Consider the following 18,583-nt stretch of genomic DNA (forward strand, 5'->3'; position numbering starts at 1 on the left):
AAATATTCGAACAAGAACCTAGCCATCATCCGAGAAGAAACATAAAAAATGCCCTCGTCCAACCCAGAATCCGAGTTCGGCGCATCCTTTATCAAAAACTACAACAAACGCATTCGCCAACACTTATCCCAATCAACCAACTCATCCCCAAAATCTTCATCTCGTCCTAGTCACTCACCATCACCATCAACACCACAGTCGCAATCACATCAATCTGAATCTACAAAACCAAGATATAACTATCTGTACTCCAAAAACAATCGCGCAAATATTCTGAATGTAGTCTCCCAGATCAGCGATAACGTTACTCCCAATGCCAGAATTGAGATTTCGGCGGAAAAGGTGTTGTTGGATGAGGCCGAATATTTGGGGAGGGGTGCGACTATGGAGGTTTTTGCAGCTGATATTCAGGATTGTCTTCCGACAAAGAATCTCTCTAGAAGTGGCCGATTAAAGGGCAGTAAGAAAGTGGCAGTGAAAAGAGTAAGCCGCGAGCATTTTCCGGTGCGGAATCATGCTCTTGCACTTGAAGAGGATTTTGTGTTTCTCAAGGGGAGGGATGAGTTTTATGCTAAGGTTGGCGCAATGACGCAGGAGATCAAGATTCTCGCCAGAGTATGTTTTCCACTCACCTTCCAGGAAAAGGTTATAACTGACAGGTATAGGAACCGCTGTACGGGCACAGAAATATAGTCCGTCTTCACTCCCTAGCATGGGACGAAATGCCTGATGTAGGCCTCTATGCGCCCTTGATGATAGTCGAACTAGCGTGGTCCCAGGCACCGACTCTGGAAGACTATTTCCGTATTCGGCAAGACCAACAATTCGCTCAAACCCTTGGAGATGAAGGAGCAGATTGTTATAGTCTCATAGCAGATATTGCAGACGGGCTGTCCGTTCTGCATCACTGCGAAGTATTACATTCAGACCTCAAACCGTCTAATATTTTACTTTTCCCAGATGAAAAAGAGAACGGGCTGGTAGCGAAAATAGGAGACTTTGGCTTCGCGGATGTTGATCGCGTACTTAGGCACTCTCTAGACTCCACTGTAAAGCCGGTGGTAGCCGTTTTTAGAGGGCAGACCAGGGAGTGGGCGGCACCGGAGATGCTGCAGTCTTGCCCGATAGAGATTCAACGATTGGCGAATACGGTTCCTGTCGCAGGCGATATCTACTCGTTTGGACTCTTGATGGCGTATATCATTTTGAATGGGATGAGTCCAAGCCGGTTGGTACAAAGCGGCAGCGTTGCCGTTCAAGCAGAAGAGCTTGATCGCTTGAAGATTCATGATCTGTTAACAGACAGAATCGAAAAAGAAGTAAGACTTCATTGGGAGAATGATTCATCACAAAAGGACAAAAAAGTCGGGATCGTTCTTGATCTGATTAGAGACGTTGTCACGCTCGATCCAACGGCGAGACCGGTGTCGCTCTCGGATGTGAGACAGAAACTTATGGGATAGTAAGTATCACGCTAGAACGTCTTTTGCGGTACATCTAGGTCTTGTCTTACTATGCAGCAGTGACCCCTACATAAACCAAAAACACCAGGACAGATTCAAAATAGTCCCATTCAGAAGCATATTCTCCACTGAAATGGTTAGCCTTTATTAAAACCCATATCTTTAATCAGTGGATATTGCTAACCTATCGATAAAGGCATACAGCAACTTCTTTCAAACAACAACGGGGATCAGCAACCGCGTTCTAGAATCCTTACCAGCGAACCTCATGGCCGAGTTACGTGGCCTTGTAGGCGAGGAAGCCGCATTTTATGAGCCGGTCGTCCACTCTATGAGGAGACTGGATTTGAAGCGTCAACTGGGAAAGCCCAAAACAAAAGATGACAAAGAGGACTCAAGGTCCCATTTAGACGATGACTGGGACAAATGGAGCTTTGATACTGTAAGCATTACACACCTTATCCCGTTGGATGAATATAGGTAAGCTGATTGTGTGTTCGTAATAGCTGCGGACAGTTCTATCCTGGATTCCGGATATCTATGAACTTGTCAAATTCATGGGGGGCTATCCTTTCAGCGTGCCTCATGCAGAGTATGATTTTCTGCGGACAGAATACAGGGACAGACCGCTAATATTCACGTTGATCGATGGTGATAACGTCCGCGGTGTGCGGAGGCTACTAACGGAAGACGCTTCACAGCTCAATGCCAGACTCCCCGATGATTCTGGAGGTTGGTCTCCCATACACTTGGCTGCTTGCTTGGGGCGAATCAAGATAATGAAACTCATTCTCCAAACCCATTCAAAACTAAACCCCAACGTGAGATCAGCGATTGCACAGGCCACTCCGCTTCATCAAGCTATAATCGGGAGACATCCTGACATCGTAAAGATGTTGTTGCAGGCTGGTGCACAGGTCAATGCACGGTATTTCATTCCAAATCTGCCTAATCAACTGCGTGATTTGTCGCCGCTGGAGTTAGCTGTTGAGCAGTGCCTTAGTCGAGTGACAAAGAACGATAAGCAGATCATAAGGGTACTACTTCTTGCGGGAGCAGACTATTTGCATAATTCTGGAGGAAGAGGTGAGTGTCTCCATAATTCTTGGGTCAACATTCCTCTAATGCAAGTTAGGCTATTCTATAGTGTTCAAAGCATCGGCAAACATCGAAATACTCAAACTTTTCTTTGAAAACGTCCCACCAGAAGATGCAAGACATCTTGCCGGCATCGTTGACAGTGAACGTCAGACTCTACTATATTCCGCAGTGACCAGAGCTAGCGTGCCGATCGTAAAGTATCTTCTCGAGAAAGGCGTGGACCCTCGTGCGAGGGATGTCAGGGGCCAAACGGCATATTCGCGGCTTCGGTCAGCGTCCAACATGGGTTCAAGCGGACCAGGATTACTAATGCAGGCCTATATGATGGCCATTTTAAGAAAGCTTCCAACGTCGGAAGAGATAGAGCAAGTCCTGAAGTCGATCGAAGAAACCGCGGGGCCCGAGGGTATGGCCAATGATGACTATATCTTTACGGCTCAAGAGGTGGAAGACATGCAAGAGAACTTCAAGGCATACGGGCCAATAACCAAGCAATACTTCGAGTCTGGGAAGTTCCAAGAGAGAATGAAACTATTTCTTGGAATCATGGACAATCCGTCATTTCCTACGGCATATTGGCTGTTTGGGTCGGATAATGTGACGGTAATTGAGATTCTGAAGAAGAATTTGGAGCAATGGTATACCAGACGAAAACAAGGCCTCATTGGAAAAGACGTTCTTCCTGATGGATGGGCAAATTTCGTCATAGAGCCAGAGGAAAATTCACCCGACGGATTCTGGAAGGTGCTTATCAAGAAAGAGGATATACCCGCGTACGGCGAATTCATGAAGACATCGGCAATCTCGCTGGCGGAGAGATTCATGGATAACAACGGATCCTCGATTCTTGAAAAGCTAATACCGGCAGTGGACGAGTTGACCACTACACGAGCGTTGGATAGAATTTTCGACTCTTTTGGTATCATCTTTTTGAGAATCGTAATGATAGCTATGAAGAATTTCCAATTCGGACTTGTCGATAAGATCGTTGTCTACCAGCGAGTGAAGCAGATGTGGAGAGCGTTAGCCCAATATGAAGTTCTCGATCGACTGCATGACCTTGCCGTAACTCTCGGGATTGACAGCAGCATCGACCAGTTCGCACGAGGCATGCTTGTTGAGGATATTGATGTTGACTTGGCTACTCCTCCAGAGGCAATTGAGACCCTTCGGTTGGCGCAACGATATCCTGACACAACGATTTTCATCACCTCCAAGAATAATGATCTCGCGGCCAAGCGACTTTTCCTCTCCGCGTACCAATTGGTGTTTCTGCTGCTCCCTGCCTTCGCGTTTTTCTACTCCTTGTACATCGAGTTTCTTTGCTTTCGTGCAAATAGCTTGGTGGCCTTTCTTCTAGCACGGATTTGGTATGACCGACTGCTACCTAAGGACTGGATAATGATCGATCATAAAGGGAACTTGCATCCAAATATATGTCGCGGAATTTTTGCTGCTCTAGAGCTCATCTGGTTTCGCATTAGGTGTCCGTGGATAGACATCAAAATGGGTGAACCGCTGATATTGGCGCTCCGACCAGGTGCCATGCAAGTGGACATTCCATCGCGGTTACAGCACATGCGCAAAGAGACCCTATGGCCAGTATACCGACTTTCTCTGCGGAGACATGCTGAATGTGAGGAACCTATACCTTGTTTTGCTGCTATGGGTGATGCGTATAGAAAGTGGATGAATGGGGGCTTACCAAGGAAGGCGTGGTGTGATGGATGGTGGGAGAAGAGCAACGGGGAGTGGGAAAGAGTGAATGCAAATGGGAAGCCGACATGGACAGAGTATACGGAGGCGACGAAAGAGATCAAGGTGCGCGATCCATCCAGGGTTCGAGAGACAGGCTAACACCCATCAGAGAACGCTCCACGGCAAGGGCTGCGCAGATGTTTATTACGAATTCCTTGAACAGAGAGAGTATTGGCTCAATACCCCAGGGCAGCAGCTTCTGTCATTGCAGGGAGTCTTCGGCGAGAAGCATGCCGAGTGTCTGGAAATATGGCAGAAGCTCTTCTTGCGAGACTCTAGTGCTCGGGCATGGATTGGACGGAGTGACACACCAGCGCCATGGTGGAACCGATATGGAATAAAGAGCTTTGTGGATGGAGTCTGGTCAACGTGGGATATGGGGTTGTTGGACGAGAAGGGATATTAGCACAGACGGAATGGAAGGAGCGAAGAAGGTCAGTTCAGAAAGAGGAAGGAGCCAATGCTTATCGCTTATCTTACCGGTATCTCTTATCGTGCCTCCGTAACCCTAGTCAACCCTGGTGCACCGCTGACATCACCGGCAGTCGGCTGAGATTGGGCATCGATGCTTGTTTGGGACGAATAGAATCTGATGAGACGACCCATACTACACTATAGTATAGTACTCACTAGGAACTAGGAAGTACACACTAGCATATCACACACATCACAACGCAGGTGGCTGGCGGAGATGAGGCGCCCAGATCGTCTTTGCCTACTTTCTTCTCTTCCACGCGGCTGATACCTAGGATTTAATGGTATATGATCTATGTAGAGATACTAGGATATAAATTTTCCATAGTCAGGCTGTGTGAACTTACTGCTGATAGTCGCAAGAAAATAGTCAAGAGACTGGATGAAGATGTATAGAGATTGGAGACTGTGTCACGAAATGGTAATTCCGGCCAGTCTCCAATCAGCATCGCCAGCGCCCACTCATGTTCTCGTACTATACCACAGTAGCCAACCTGCGCTCAACTTGTTTTCCTTTCCTCTCCTTCGAGACTGCGAGTGCGATCTTAGCTGCGTATGGTAGATGAAGATACTCATCTGCTATCACCAGCTTTGATATCTTCTGTGCTACTGTCTCCCGCCGAGCCGAGTACCTGGTAACATACGGGCATACTACGGGACATACATAGTACAGTACTGCATGCGACCGTCAGTCTCATACTTTCCACCGATCGGCCCCTCTTCTTTCTTCCAACATCATCCGTCACAACAACGCGACAACGCCGCTCCAACTCTGATATTCTTTTTGGATTATCTTCTATTCTCCCTACTTTCTGCTACAGATCTCTTGCTTGATTTATTTCTATTTGTTGTCGTTCATATACGCTCACGGCCATACCGGGCCGACTGAATTTTTGTAGTGACGGAAGAACAGCTCCAACTTCCAAGGGAACCCCTCCAACACCCAAAAGCTTGCAAGTTGCTGCTGCTGCTTCTAGCCGCACAACTAACAGCACCCCGACACTCGCCATAATCGACAATCACATCTACAACACAATAAATTCGCTTTCACTCGATCGATTATTTTGTCGCGCGTCGTCTCGCTCGACAATCGGATTAACACACGGGAATCGCAAACGGGTCTAGATCAGATAGATCGAATAGATCATCCAGCGGAACCTGTTTTTCCCACCACCACACCACCCTCCCACACACCCACGCGACGCTCGAGGGATGATGAATGGAGGTGATATCAAGAAAGCTGTGATCAATAAAGGAAAACAAATGGCAAGCGTTGCCTCGGCAGCCGCCAATGGCAATGGTAGTAAGAAGAGGAGAAAGGGCACCGATTTGAAACCGATTGTCACAAACGAAAACATGGCGGTGGAATCGAATTCAGGGAGTACTTCCAGCCAAGGGTATTTATTGCCATGAATTATTTATAATGTTCTCTCTGACTTGTTTAGTGTGCCGGCCGCATCCTCGCTCCCTCACCAGAAAGCTGCATACGGAATTCCTCTGTCGCGGTCCGACTCGTCGTCATCCGGAGAAGAGCAAGAAACCACGGCAGACGAAGAGGATTCTGAGGATTACTGCAAAGGCGGTTACCACCCGGTGCATGTCGGCGAGACATACAACAACGGCCGGTACGTTGTCGTTCGCAAGCTGGGATGGGGCCATTTTTCGACTGTCTGGTTGTCGCGCGACACGACAAATGGCAAACACGTCGCATTAAAAGTCGTGCGATCTGCTGCACACTACACCGAGACCGCGATTGATGAAATCAAATTGCTCAATAAAATCGTCCAGGCAAACCCGAGTCACCCAGGTCGGAAACACGTCGTGAGTCTGTTGGACTCATTCGAGCACAAGGGTCCTAATGGTGTGCATGTGTGCATGGTTTTTGAGGTACTTGGCGAGAACTTGCTCGGGTTGATTAAACGATGGAATCACCGTGGCATCCCGATGCCGTTGGTTAGACAGATTACGAAACAGGTGTTGCTCGGATTGGATTATTTGCATCGGGAATGCGGCATAATCCACACGGATTTGAAGCCGGAGAACGTTTTGATCGAGATCGGCGACGTGGAACAGATTGTCAAGACGTATGTGAAGGAGGAACAAAAGACAGAAAAGGATGATAATCGCAATGGTCGCCGAAGGAGAAGGACGCTCATTACCGGGAGTCAACCACTCCCGAGTCCTTTGCACACCAGTTTCAGTCATATGGATCCGTTCAAGATGAGCAGCTCACATAGTAGTCTAAGCCAGGTGATGAACGATTCTGGTATGTACTTCTTGCAGCCCTCTATAGTAGCTGCTGACGAATTAGATACATCGAAACTTGGATTGTCGATGAAAGATGCACTGGGTATCAAGGAAAACATTCCCACAATTCCCGAAGATGAAAAGCAAAATCAGCGTGAAAAGACAGCGTGAGTACTTCACTCTTATATTCCAGAATGAAACTAAATATGCAGTGATCTACTGGAACGAGAGGTATCCGGTATCTCCCTAGACAAAAGCACATCCGAGTCGTCTAGCCAAGAAAAGGAGGGCGAAAACGACATCATTTCCGTCAAAATTGCAGACCTGGGTAACGCCTGCTGGGTTGGACACCATTTCACAAACGATATTCAGACTCGTCAATACCGGTCACCAGAGGTGATTCTTGGGGCAAAATGGGGCGCCAGCACAGACGTATGGAGTATGGCGTGCATGGTGTGTATCTCCGCCATCTTTTGGATGTCAATAATCTAATGATGGCAGGTCTTCGAACTCATCACAGGCGACTACCTCTTCGACCCCCAATCTGGCACCAAATACGGCAAAGACGACGACCACATCGCCCAAATAATCGAACTGTTAGGCAACTTCCCCCGCTCTCTCTGCATGACCGGCCGCTGGTCCCAGGAAATTTTCAACCGCCGCGGCGAACTCCGCAACATCCATCGCCTCCGTCACTGGGCTCTGCCCGACGTCCTCCGCGAAAAATACCACTTCACATCCGAAGAAGCCATACAAATAAGCGAATTCCTATTACCCATGCTCGAACTACTGCCAGAGGATAGAGCGAACGCAGGCGGAATGTCTAGTCATGATTTCTTGAAAACGACTCTGGGTATGAGCGATGTTCAAGACTTGGGCATTGAACCGGGGACGAAAGGCGAAGGTATTGAGGGGTGGGCTTCGGAGGTGAAACGGCGATAGTATAGTGATAGTTCCTTTCTTTTTTGCAGGCTGTTTGTGTTGGTTGGTGGTGTAGATGCATGCCCCGTTGTCATGACTGTTTAACGCTCATTGCATGTTTGTTCGAAATCCCTACTATATGACATTCATTTACTTTTTTTCCCTCTTTAACACTTGATATTGTCTGATACGATCATGAATATTACTTGATGTGGATCTTGATCTGGTCTATGTGATCGGGTTGATAAGACCAAGCGGTTGGTTGGTTTTACACGGAGTGAAGGTGTGGAATTGAGACGGAGTTAAAGACAAGAGAAGAATAATACCGACATCATTCCTTCTTAACCATTGATTGTTGTTACGAAGAAACGAAAGAAAGAAAACCACGTTATATTATCTGCTACTGCTGTTCAATGTAGAAGATTGGATTCTAGATTCCAAAGATCAATTCGTTATGGGTATATATACAAGAACATCAAATTCATATACACAAAACACCACCCATGCCCATCCACACATGCTTCGCGACGAAAGAAAAGAGATTATTCATCCATCTGCCACTCATACTCCAAATCCCTAATCCKATCCTTCCTCGCCCTCGCCTGAAACCACTCCTTCTCAAACCCATTGCCCCTATCAACTCCATCCCATCTGTGCCCAGGTCTGATCCCGTACCTATTCGGCGCAAACCCCCCTTTGTATAAAGGTCGTCCCGTTTTACTTGTTGCGGCCTTTTTAGTGGTCAGGAACTGGGCTGCAGGATCATTCCATCGCTCTTGTGACCGCAATTCGTCGTTCAGGTCTTCATCTTCAATTGTGCGCGCAAGCGGCATTGCGCGCGCGGAACGGAGTTGTTCTTGTCGTTCTTGCTTTGCTTGGCGTTGCACGTCGCCCATGAGTGCTTCTTTGGCGGCTTGTTCGGCCTTTGCGGCTTCTTCGGCTGCTTTGCGGGCTTCGGCGCGTTTCATTGCGACGTTTATGATGCGGCCCGATGCGTCACGATAGATCGTCTCCCCTCCACCATCTTGTTGCTGTTTGGTAGATGCCTGGAATGCAGCTAATTCAGCTTTCTTGCGTCGTTCCTGGGCGGCGACCATGGCGGCGGTTTGTGCGGCTGTTTGGAGACCAGCGCGGGCGCCGGATTCCATTCTTGCGCCGTCATAATCTTCTTCGTCCATGTCTTGAATGCCGCCTTCGATGGTCGGCGCGTCATCCGCTTCGGTGGCTTGAAGTCTTGCCGCGCTTTCAGCCGCGGCAGAGGCCAGGATCGCATCTGCTTCGTCTTGACCTGCCCGCGAACTCGTTGCTGCTGTGTCGTCACCGCCGCCGACAGTCTTCCAGCCGGATTTCTTCTTCTTCTTAAACTCCGCGTTCAACGCCCTTGACGCTGATGACTCCAATACATAAGGCGAATTCTCATCATATTCATTATTCTCTAAATCGCCGGCCGTAGCGCGCAGAGATGGAGGGTCATCGTCTGCGATTATGAGGCCGTCTCCGCCGGTGCTGCTGGTTAATGGGTCGTGGTGTTTGTTCTTCTTGCGCTTCTTTTTGGGGCGTTCGGGTTGCGGGTCGGCGGTTAGGTAGTTTTTGGCGAGGTAGTCTGCTAATGAGGACATTTTTGTTGTGTATTTGTTGGTTATATCTAGGTTAGAGGAAGCTTGGAGCTTGGATTTGAGCCGGAGATAATTAATTGATGGAGGGCGGAGAAATGTTGTTGCGGGATTGACTCTACATATTGATTGGTGAGTAATAGGCTACAGCTTCAAACTTGATACAATGTAATTCTTGTTTGTATATAATATTGTTTCACAGGTCTGTGAGAGTTCTGGTACGCGATATAGACGAGACATCTTGTCGACCTCATCTCGGAACAGCTTAAAAAGCGCTTCCTACTCAGCCAATCGCGCAAGTGACAAATTATATCACATCCAAATCGAGGGGTGTACTGCTCCCACCTGGGCAGCACTACGGACAAGACTTCAATCCCGAACAAGTCTGAACGAGATAACACGCTGGAAGCTCTAGAAAATTATGCCACGCACAGATGAAGCAGAACACTGGTTCAACGCCGTCTACGAAGCCGTCCAAGAAATCCCCCTCGGCTCAGTAACCACCTACGGCCACATAGCGCGTCTATTAGGATATCGTACGTAGCCTAGCCCCCAAGTCATACCATCGTCTACATGTATCAATCTAAACAACGATCTCGCTCGTGTATGTTCAGCCCGACGAGCGCGCCAAGTAGGTATCTGCCTCAAACACCTCCCGTCAAACCGCACCAATCGCTCCTCTGCGGTCAATGGTGCTGGCGACGACAATGAAAACTCAGCCCAAGAAGACGAGAACGACGAGCAAGGCGAGATATATCACCATTTCCACGATGATAACGTGCCCTGGCAGAGGGTCGTGAATTCTAGGGGGACGATTTCTCACCGGTTGGTTCCCCCTTTTCCTCTTTATCTTCTAAGGCGTTCAGGATAGGTAAGATGTTGATGATTTGGCGTATGTAGTGGCCCCGGAAGCGCATCTAGACAGGCCGTTGCGTTAAGACATGAGGGTGTCGCGGTGGAGCAGGATGCCATGGGAGATTTTTATGTTGATATGACACGGTATGGATGGTTTCCGGCGCGATTGCCGAGTGAGGAGGGGGAGAGTGAGAGTGAGAGTGATTCCGATGATCAAGAGGAAGGTGTATAAACCTTACTATGGATATGTATGTTGAATGATTGTACGTTAACTAGCCTGGCAAGAAAGTGACATAAACGAAGGTAATGGTAACATGCTTTGTACTTGAAATAGCAGTATTGACATTTCTAAACGTAACGAAAAGCAAAGCAAGTAAATGACCGGGAATCATGGGTGGGTGCAAACGGAAGTCGAGACAACGAAGCTAATTATGAGACAGCACTCCTTTCAATAACCTCAAATCAGTTGGGTCAAACCGAGCGATGGTGAATTACATGACAATGCAGCCTAAACTTGTTAGTTGAAGGATATAGGAGAGGTCGGACGAGGTACGAACATGAGTTTTGCTTCTTGGCTGGTAGATGTTAGCACGGATCTTCACAAACAGAGGATAGAGACATACCTTGAGTATAGAACATCTTGCTCTGGGCAGACAGACCGTCGGACTTGGCAACCAAGCTGTCAATTTTCTCGCCTGTGTGATAGTCAGCTAAAATCCCACACACTTTTTTGTAATGATCGTACCTCGCTCCAACACGGACTCGATAGTTTTGTGCCTATATTCACATTAGCCAACATCCCCCATTGTTTGGAGGTTACATACAGCACAATCTTTGTCTGGTCTAATTCCTGTTGAATCTTCATGATGGAATCGGCCTGCGACGGGTCTTGGTACTTCTTGATATAGTCGGCGAGTTGAGGAAAGGACAGGCTTCGTTCGGGAAGGTTTGTGTTGGCGTATTCGCTGTGTGGGTGTTTGGAGATGAATTCATCAGTGCTGTGAGGGCTTAGCAACTTTACTTCACTCATAGAAGAGCGATGATACATACATCTTCGAGAGAAGTTGTTGTGCAACGAGTGGGGGCTGCATCTGTTAGATTGGTTTCGAATGATGATCATGGTGGCATACGTATTCGCTGTCGCTGACAATGACGCCTGCGATACCGTCCCGACTCATGGAGTGAAAGGCTGTGGACACAGAAGGTCAGTCAACGTTCTCCGAGACACATCGACGCATGCGTGCCGCTTTTTCCAGAGACCGGATGCCACTCACTATAGCTCTTCTCTTCAATTGTCTGCCTCTGGCCGGGTTTTGTTCGTTCTGTGACTGATCAGGTCGATTCGAAATCGGTATCGACGTCTCTAAGGCTTACCGGCAACGGTCTTTGTAAACAGCCTACAAAAAATTAGTATCTTCAATGAAGGAGATCCGGGCCATGACTTACATCATGAATTCATTGTAGTTGTCGCGAGTAAATCGGGAGAAACTGCAGCGGCTGTCAGTTGGAGGTCTACGAACATTGTCGCACTGCATACCTGCTGAGATCCTTCTCGCCAGAGAGCTCCAAGGCAGGCTTGGTCTCGTTGCGGAGAATCTATATCCATGTAAGCTGCTTGTTTCAACGTGAGGCGACCGCAGCCATAACGTACTCCCATATAATAGATCTTCATGATGGTGAGATTCCCGTAGATGTAATGGACAAAATTTCACCCAAAACTATTTCGTGGTGCTGAAAGTAGGTCGAATCTCGCTGCCTGTGGGGTCGGTGTGCTTGTTCTTGGTGTATCTACTCCGACTCCTGGCTGACGTCTGTATCGATCCCCGCCTGGGTAGCTTGCCCACGCTAGCCTCATGCGGGACTAGCGCTGCTTGCTGACAAAGGCCATAAGCGCCTTCCCTCTTTGGGTCGCCGATTGCCTTTCATCGTTTGCGACGACAACACTTTTATTTCATCAACGTTCACCAAGCGAACTCATTATTCGAAAGAAATATTGGATATTAGGCAGCATGTCGGACATTGCTTCGTTGCAGTCGCAATGGCTGCAACAGCTCTCGCAGATGAAACAGTCGATTGCCGACCTAAAACTGGAAGAACGTCGCCAAAGCATCGAATCATCTATCGAAACAGATATAGACCTGGATTTTGACGACGAAGAATTCTCGTCCGGTGCTGTAGACGACATTTGGGATGTCATTAGTTCTGATGAAGAAAGTGATGACTTTGACCATGTAAATGGAGTATCACTGACAACGACTGCGGGGTACGATCACAGCTGGTTGGAATCCAGATGTCAGCAACTGGCTGCTCAAAAGTCGGGACTCGATTCTGAGGCACTCGTCCAACAAATTGAAGCTCTTCTAGCGTCGGATAGTGGAGATGATGAGTTGCAGATGTCACTTGCCGAAATTATTGGGTTTGATGATCTGGATCTGGTGATCGATATCATCGCTCATAGACAAGATATTCTCTCGTCCAAGGAGTCAAAAACAACAGCGCAGACGGATGGATTGTTTGCCGGCAAACTTCAAACACGCGCAGAGCGTGAAGCTACTCTTCGCCAGCAGGACTACGAACACAAACATGCTACATTGGCAGCAGCACAAAGCCGGGACGAGGTCAAGTATCCGCACGTGTACAAAATGCATGATTCTCGAAATACGCTGTCACTAGGAGGTAAGAAATATGGTCTTCCTATGGGCAGCAAGCAGGTCGAAGAGCAGAAATATACCGAGATCAGCGTTCCCGCTTCCCGCGGTGTGTCTCCAGTAGGACCAAACCAGAAGCTGGTGCAGATCTCATCATTAGACGGGCTGTGCAGAGGAACTTTCAAAGGTTACAAATCTTTGAACCGAATGCAGAGTTTGCTGTACGATGTTGCGTACAAAACTAGCGAAAATATGCTTATCTGCGCCCCGACCGGTGCAGGTAAGACTGATGCAGCCATGTTGACAATTCTTAATGCTATCGCCAAGAACGTCACTCCCAATCCTTTGGATGAACCTGATGCAACGGAATTTATTGTACGAGTGGATGACTTCAAGATCGTTTACGTTGCACCAATGAAAGCTTTGGCAGCAGAAGTGACTGAAAAGTTAGGCAAACGCCTGGCGTGGCTTGGAATTCAAGTTCGCGAGTTGACAGGTGATATGCAATTAACGAAGCGGGAGATTGTTGAAACTCAAATCATCGTAACAACTCCAGAGAAATGGGATGTTGTTACGAGAAAAAGCACTGGAGATACGGAACTTGTGCAAAAAGTACGACTACTGATTATTGACGAAGTTCATATGCTTCATGATGAACGTGGTGCAGTTATTGAATCTCTAGTCGCACGGACTGAACGTCAGGTCGAAAGCACACAGTCCTTGATTCGCATCGTTGGTCTCTCGGCAACTCTGCCTAACTATATCGACGTGGCAGATTTCTTGAAAGTCAACCGAATGGCCGGTCTATTTTTCTTTGATCAGTCTTTCCGCCCAGTACCCTTGGAACAACATTTCGTGGGTGTTAAAGGAAAACCCAACAGCAAGCAGTCTAGGGAGAACATCGACGCCGTTGCCTTTGAAAAAGTACGAGACATGCTTGAGCAAGGTCACCAAGTCATGGTCTTTGTCCACTCTCGAAAAGATACCGTTATGACGGCCCGGACATTCAAGCAAATGGCTGCTGAGCAACAGTGCGAGGATCTCTTCTTGGTCGGACAAGACACGGAGGGCTACAGCCAGGCAGTCAAGGATCTGAAAGGTGCCCGTGCCCGTGAATTGCGTGATCTCTTTGCTGCTGGATTTGGTGCCCACCATGCTGGACTTACCAGGTCTGATCGTAATCTGATGGAACGTATGTTTTCAGAGGGACATATCAAAGTCCTTTGTTGTACAGCAACTTTAGCTTGGGGTGTCAACCTTCCCGCGGCAGCCGTTGTCATCAAAGGCACTCAACTGTACAGTGCTCAAGAAGGTAAATTTGTGGATCTTGGCATTCTGGATGTACTGCAGATTTTTGGTCGTGCTGGTCGTCCACAATTCCAAGACACTGGTATCGGCTTCATTTGCACGACTCACGACAAGCTCCACCATTACTTGTCGGCAGTGACATCGCAACAGCCCATCGAATCACGCTTTTCTAGCAAACTTGTGGACAATCTCAATGCCGAGATTTCTCTTGGAACCGTCACTACTGTGGCCGAAGCAGTTCAATGGCTCGGTTATTCCTATCTTTTCGTTCGAATGCAACGCCAACCTCGCAATTACGGTATAGAATGGGCAGAGATTCGTGATGACCCTATGCTTGTGCAAAGACGACGAGAACTAATTGTTAATGCCGCTCGAGTACTGCAGAAAAGTCAAATGATCATCTTCAACGAGCGAACAGAGGAGCTTCGTGCTAAAGATGTCGGCCGTATTGCAAGTCAGTTCTATGTTTTGCAAACCAGTATTGAGATCTTCAATGAAATGATGCGCCCCCGTGCCAGTGAAGCAGACGTTCTGAAAATGATCAGTATGAGTGGAGAGTTTGACAATATCCAAGCCCGCGAAAACGAATCGAAAGAGCTTGACCGACTACGCGAAGAAGCTCTTCAGACAGAGGTTGAAGGAGACAATGACTCGTCTCATGCCAAAACTAACATTCTTTTGCAATCGTACATCTCTCGTGCTAAACTTGAAGACTTTGCTTTGGTGTCAGATCTGGCTTACGTGGCTCAGCAGTCTGCACGTATCTGTCGCGCTCTGTTTATGATTGCTCTAAACCGTCGCTGGGGATACCAGTGTCAGGTTTTGTTGTCAATGTGCAAGTCTATTGAGAAACAGATATGGCCATTCCAGCATCCTTTTCACCAGTTTGATCTGCCGGTGCCGATTATGAAGAATCTGGACGAAAAGCTGCCGACTTCGTCAATCGAGTCAATGCGAGATATGGAACCAGCCGAAATTGGTCACCTCGTGCATAACCATCGCATGGGAAACACAATCACCAAATTACTGGATAATTTCCCTACTCTAAGTGTTGAAGCTGAGATTGCTCCGCTAAACAGAGACGTTCTTCGTATCCGTCTCTCGCTCTATCCCGAATTTACCTGGAATGATAGACACCATGGAGCATCCGAGGGATATTGGATTTGGGTCGAGAACTCGGATACTTCAGAAATATACCACCACGAATACTTTATCCTCAGTCGAAAGAAGCTTTACGACGACCACGAACTCAATTTTACCATTCCTTTATCTGATCCATTGCCGGCCCAAATCTACGTGCGTGCAGTTTCAGACAGATGGCTTGGAGCTGAAACGGTCACTCCAGTCTCTTTCCAGCACCTTATTCGTCCCGATACAGAGAGCGTTTATACAGATCTTCTAGACCTCCAACCACTTCCTGTATCGGCACTGAAGAACCCTATCTTGGAAGAAATTTATGGACAGCGCTTCCAGTTCTTCAACCCTATGCAGACGCAACTGTTCCATACACTTTATCACACCTCAGCCAATGTTCTGCTGGGTTCGCCTACCGGTAGTGGAAAGACAGTTGCATGCGAATTAGCCATGTGGTGGGCTTTTCGTGAGAGACCTGGGTCTAAAGTCGTTTATATCGCGCCAATGAAAGCTCTAGTTCGTGAGCGAGTACAAGACTGGCGGAAGCGCATCACGGCCGCAATGGGTCTGAAATTGGTTGAGTTGACTGGTGATAACACGCCTGATACTCGCACAATCAGAGACGCAGATATCATTATTACGACTCCTGAAAAATGGGATGGTATCTCACGTAGTTGGCAGACAAGAGGATACGTACGACAAGTCAGCCTGGTTATTATCGATGAAATCCATCTTCTAGGTGGCGATCGTGGGCCTATTTTGGAAATCATCGTCTCGCGTATGAACTATATTGCATCCCAGTCGAAGGGATCAGTCAGACTGATGGGCATGTCTACTGCATGTGCCAATGCTTCGGATCTAGGAAACTGGTTAGGTGTCAAAGAAGGATTATACAATTTCCGACACTCGGTCCGTCCTGTACCGCTGGAAATCTTTATTGACGGATTTCCTGAGCAGCGTGGATTTTGTCCTTTGATGCAGTCGATGAATCGTCCTACTTTCCTTGCCATCAAAAATCACTCGCCGGAGAAGCCTGTCATTGTTTTCGTGGCTTCTCGAAGACAGACACGGTTGACCGCTAAGGATCTGATCAATTTTTGCGGTATGGAAGATAATCCGAGACGATTCGTGCGGATGTCAGAAGACGATCTTCAAGTTAATCTCGCGCGCGTGAAAGATGATGCGCTAAGAGAAGCCCTCAGCTTTGGAATCGGTTTACATCATGCAGGTCTTGTTGAGTCCGACAGACAACTCGCAGAAGAGTTGTTCGCAAATAATAAGATTCAAATTCTCGTTGCTACGAGTACCTTGGCGTGGGGAGTGAATTTGCCTGCTCATCTTGTCGTGGTCAAAGGGACACAGTATTTTGATGCCAAGATTGAAGGATACAAAGACATGGACTTAACCGATGTGCTACAAATGCTTGGTCGTGCTGGACGACCGCAGTTTGACAATTCTGGTATTGCCCGGATTTTCACACAGGACGCGAAAAAAGCGTTCTACAAGCACTTTTTGCATACTGGTTTCCCGGTAGAATCGACATTGCACAAAGTTCTAGACAATCACTTGGGCGCTGAAGTATCTGCAGGAACTATTCTGACGAAACAGGACGCATTGGACTATCTGACCTGGACATTCTTCTTCCGCCGGTTACACAAGAATCCGTCGTACTATGGGCTCGAGATTTCTGCTGATGAACATAACACTATGGCAGCACAACAGATTGCGTCCGAGTTCATGATCGACCTTGTTGACAAATCACTCAACGAGCTTGCCGAGTCTTCCTGTGTAGTCTTGGACGCGGCCACTGGCGAAGTCGATTCAACCCCATTCGGTAAGATCATGAGTTACTACTACCTCTCTCACAAGACAATCCGCTACTTGATGAGCCATGCGGTTCGGCAGCCATCTTTCGAGCAAGTCCTGGCATGGATGTGCTCGGCCACTGAATTCGACGAGCTACCCGTCCGCCATAACGAAGATCTTGTCAACGCCGAGCTTGCGAAGAATCTTCCAATATCCAATCTACCAGAGGGCATGAACGACTTGCCGATGTGGGATCCACATATCAAGGCCTTCTTGCTCTTGCAAGCCTACATGTCTCGCATCGATTTACCCATTTCGGATTACGTCGGTGATCAAACATCGGTGCTTGATCAGGGTATTCGTATCATCCAGGCTAGTATCGATGTGTTGGCTGAGTTGGGCTACCTGCCTGCGTGTCGTATGATGATGACTCTTCTGCAATGCATCAAATCAGCGCGATGGCCTGAGGATCACTCATTGTCGATTTTGCCTGGTATCGAGCCTGAAATCCTAACCGCGGCCGTGGCAAGTAATGAGACAAAGAAGAACAAGAAAGTGTCTCTCAATCTGCCAGATTCACTCGTTGCGCTTTCATCCATGCGGCCGGCCACTGTTGTCCAGGCACTAAACGAAACATTATCATCGACACCATCATTTAGACCACTAGCGATCCACCAAGTCGATAAAATCGTCTCCTCGGCTCTACCGCGTCTCTCAATTTCTGTATCCGACCTATCAGCCAAGAGCATGACGATTTCACTTGCCCGTCAAAACGCGCCTCTCACAGCAGACTTCAAAATTCATGCTCCGCGATTCCCCAAGCCACAGACAGAGGGATACTTCCTGATCGTGACTACTTCAAGCGTTGACGAGAGTAACGGCGAACTCCTCGCTTTGAAACGAGTATCGTGGTTCAATCCCCAGAATCGGAACAACAACAATACCCAAAACTCGCGTGGTCCCAGACGGACTAATGGTACAACGGCTAGAGCAACCGTCAAATTCCCAGAAGAGTTCCTGTTGTCATCATCGCCGGCTGGAGGAGCGGTAACGAGAAAGGTCGATGTTGTTATTGTGAGTGACTCGTATATTGGGATGGAGTGGAAGATGGTTGGGGTCGAGGTTCCGGTGTTGTCGGATTCGAATGGGGAGGGACCATCCTCAAGGACGGTGGATGTTGAGGCCAGGGTTGAGAAGGAGTAAATAGACATATCTATATTACATTAGTAGAAAAAGGGGTCTGGAAATAAGACAA

At 47.9% G+C, this 18,583-nt stretch overlaps 6 protein-coding genes across 6 annotated transcripts; 4 read left to right on the forward strand and 2 right to left on the reverse strand.

The window, feature by feature from the left end:
- Positions 1 to 48: 48 nt before the first annotated feature.
- BHQ10_008492 (uncharacterized protein) lies at positions 49 to 4,728 on the forward strand (the record flags this gene model as incomplete). Its single annotated transcript, XM_040881303.1, has 9 exons — positions 49 to 615; positions 666 to 1,319; positions 1,391 to 1,462; positions 1,660 to 1,905; positions 1,970 to 2,195; positions 2,295 to 2,549; positions 2,611 to 3,934; positions 4,049 to 4,385; positions 4,432 to 4,728. 9 exons carry the CDS (start codon positions 49 to 51, stop codon positions 4,726 to 4,728), a joined length of 3,978 nt encoding a protein of 1,325 aa, XP_040736994.1.
- Positions 4,729 to 6,008: 1,280 nt separating this feature from the next.
- On the forward strand, positions 6,009 to 7,985 carry BHQ10_008493 (uncharacterized protein; the record flags this gene model as incomplete). Its single annotated transcript, XM_040881304.1, has 5 exons — positions 6,009 to 6,193; positions 6,242 to 7,062; positions 7,108 to 7,210; positions 7,256 to 7,475; positions 7,545 to 7,985. 5 exons carry the CDS (start codon positions 6,009 to 6,011, stop codon positions 7,983 to 7,985), a joined length of 1,770 nt encoding a protein of 589 aa, XP_040736995.1.
- A 521-nt stretch (positions 7,986 to 8,506) lies between these two features.
- Positions 8,507 to 9,583, reverse strand: BHQ10_008494 (uncharacterized protein; the record flags this gene model as incomplete). The annotated part of the gene is made up of 1 exon (XM_040881305.1): positions 8,507 to 9,583. One exon carries the CDS (start codon positions 9,581 to 9,583, stop codon positions 8,507 to 8,509), a length of 1,077 nt encoding a protein of 358 aa, XP_040736996.1.
- A 415-nt stretch (positions 9,584 to 9,998) lies between these two features.
- BHQ10_008495 (uncharacterized protein) lies at positions 9,999 to 10,664 on the forward strand (the record flags this gene model as incomplete). The annotated part of the gene is made up of 3 exons (XM_040881306.1): positions 9,999 to 10,113; positions 10,192 to 10,402; positions 10,478 to 10,664. 3 exons carry the CDS (start codon positions 9,999 to 10,001, stop codon positions 10,662 to 10,664), a joined length of 513 nt encoding a protein of 170 aa, XP_040736997.1.
- A 259-nt stretch (positions 10,665 to 10,923) lies between these two features.
- Positions 10,924 to 12,104, reverse strand: BHQ10_008496 (uncharacterized protein; the record flags this gene model as incomplete). The annotated part of the gene is made up of 12 exons (XM_040881307.1): positions 10,924 to 10,940; positions 10,990 to 11,007; positions 11,056 to 11,127; positions 11,178 to 11,209; positions 11,257 to 11,430; positions 11,483 to 11,517; positions 11,563 to 11,621; positions 11,707 to 11,754; positions 11,807 to 11,829; positions 11,879 to 11,920; positions 11,970 to 12,028; positions 12,084 to 12,104. 12 exons carry the CDS (start codon positions 12,102 to 12,104, stop codon positions 10,924 to 10,926), a joined length of 600 nt encoding a protein of 199 aa, XP_040736998.1.
- A 337-nt stretch (positions 12,105 to 12,441) lies between these two features.
- BHQ10_008497 (uncharacterized protein) lies at positions 12,442 to 18,531 on the forward strand (the record flags this gene model as incomplete). Its single annotated transcript, XM_040881308.1, has 1 exon — positions 12,442 to 18,531. The coding sequence occupies one exon, from the start codon at positions 12,442 to 12,444 to the stop codon at positions 18,529 to 18,531; it is 6,090 nt and encodes a 2,029-aa protein (XP_040736999.1).
- Between the last annotated feature and the right edge of the window lie 52 nt (positions 18,532 to 18,583).

The sequence above is a fragment of the Talaromyces amestolkiae genome, assembly GCF_001896365.1.
Source record: "Talaromyces amestolkiae strain CIB chromosome Unknown scaffold19.1, whole genome shotgun sequence".
NCBI classification, from domain to species: Eukaryota; Fungi; Ascomycota; class Eurotiomycetes; order Eurotiales; family Trichocomaceae; genus Talaromyces; species Talaromyces amestolkiae.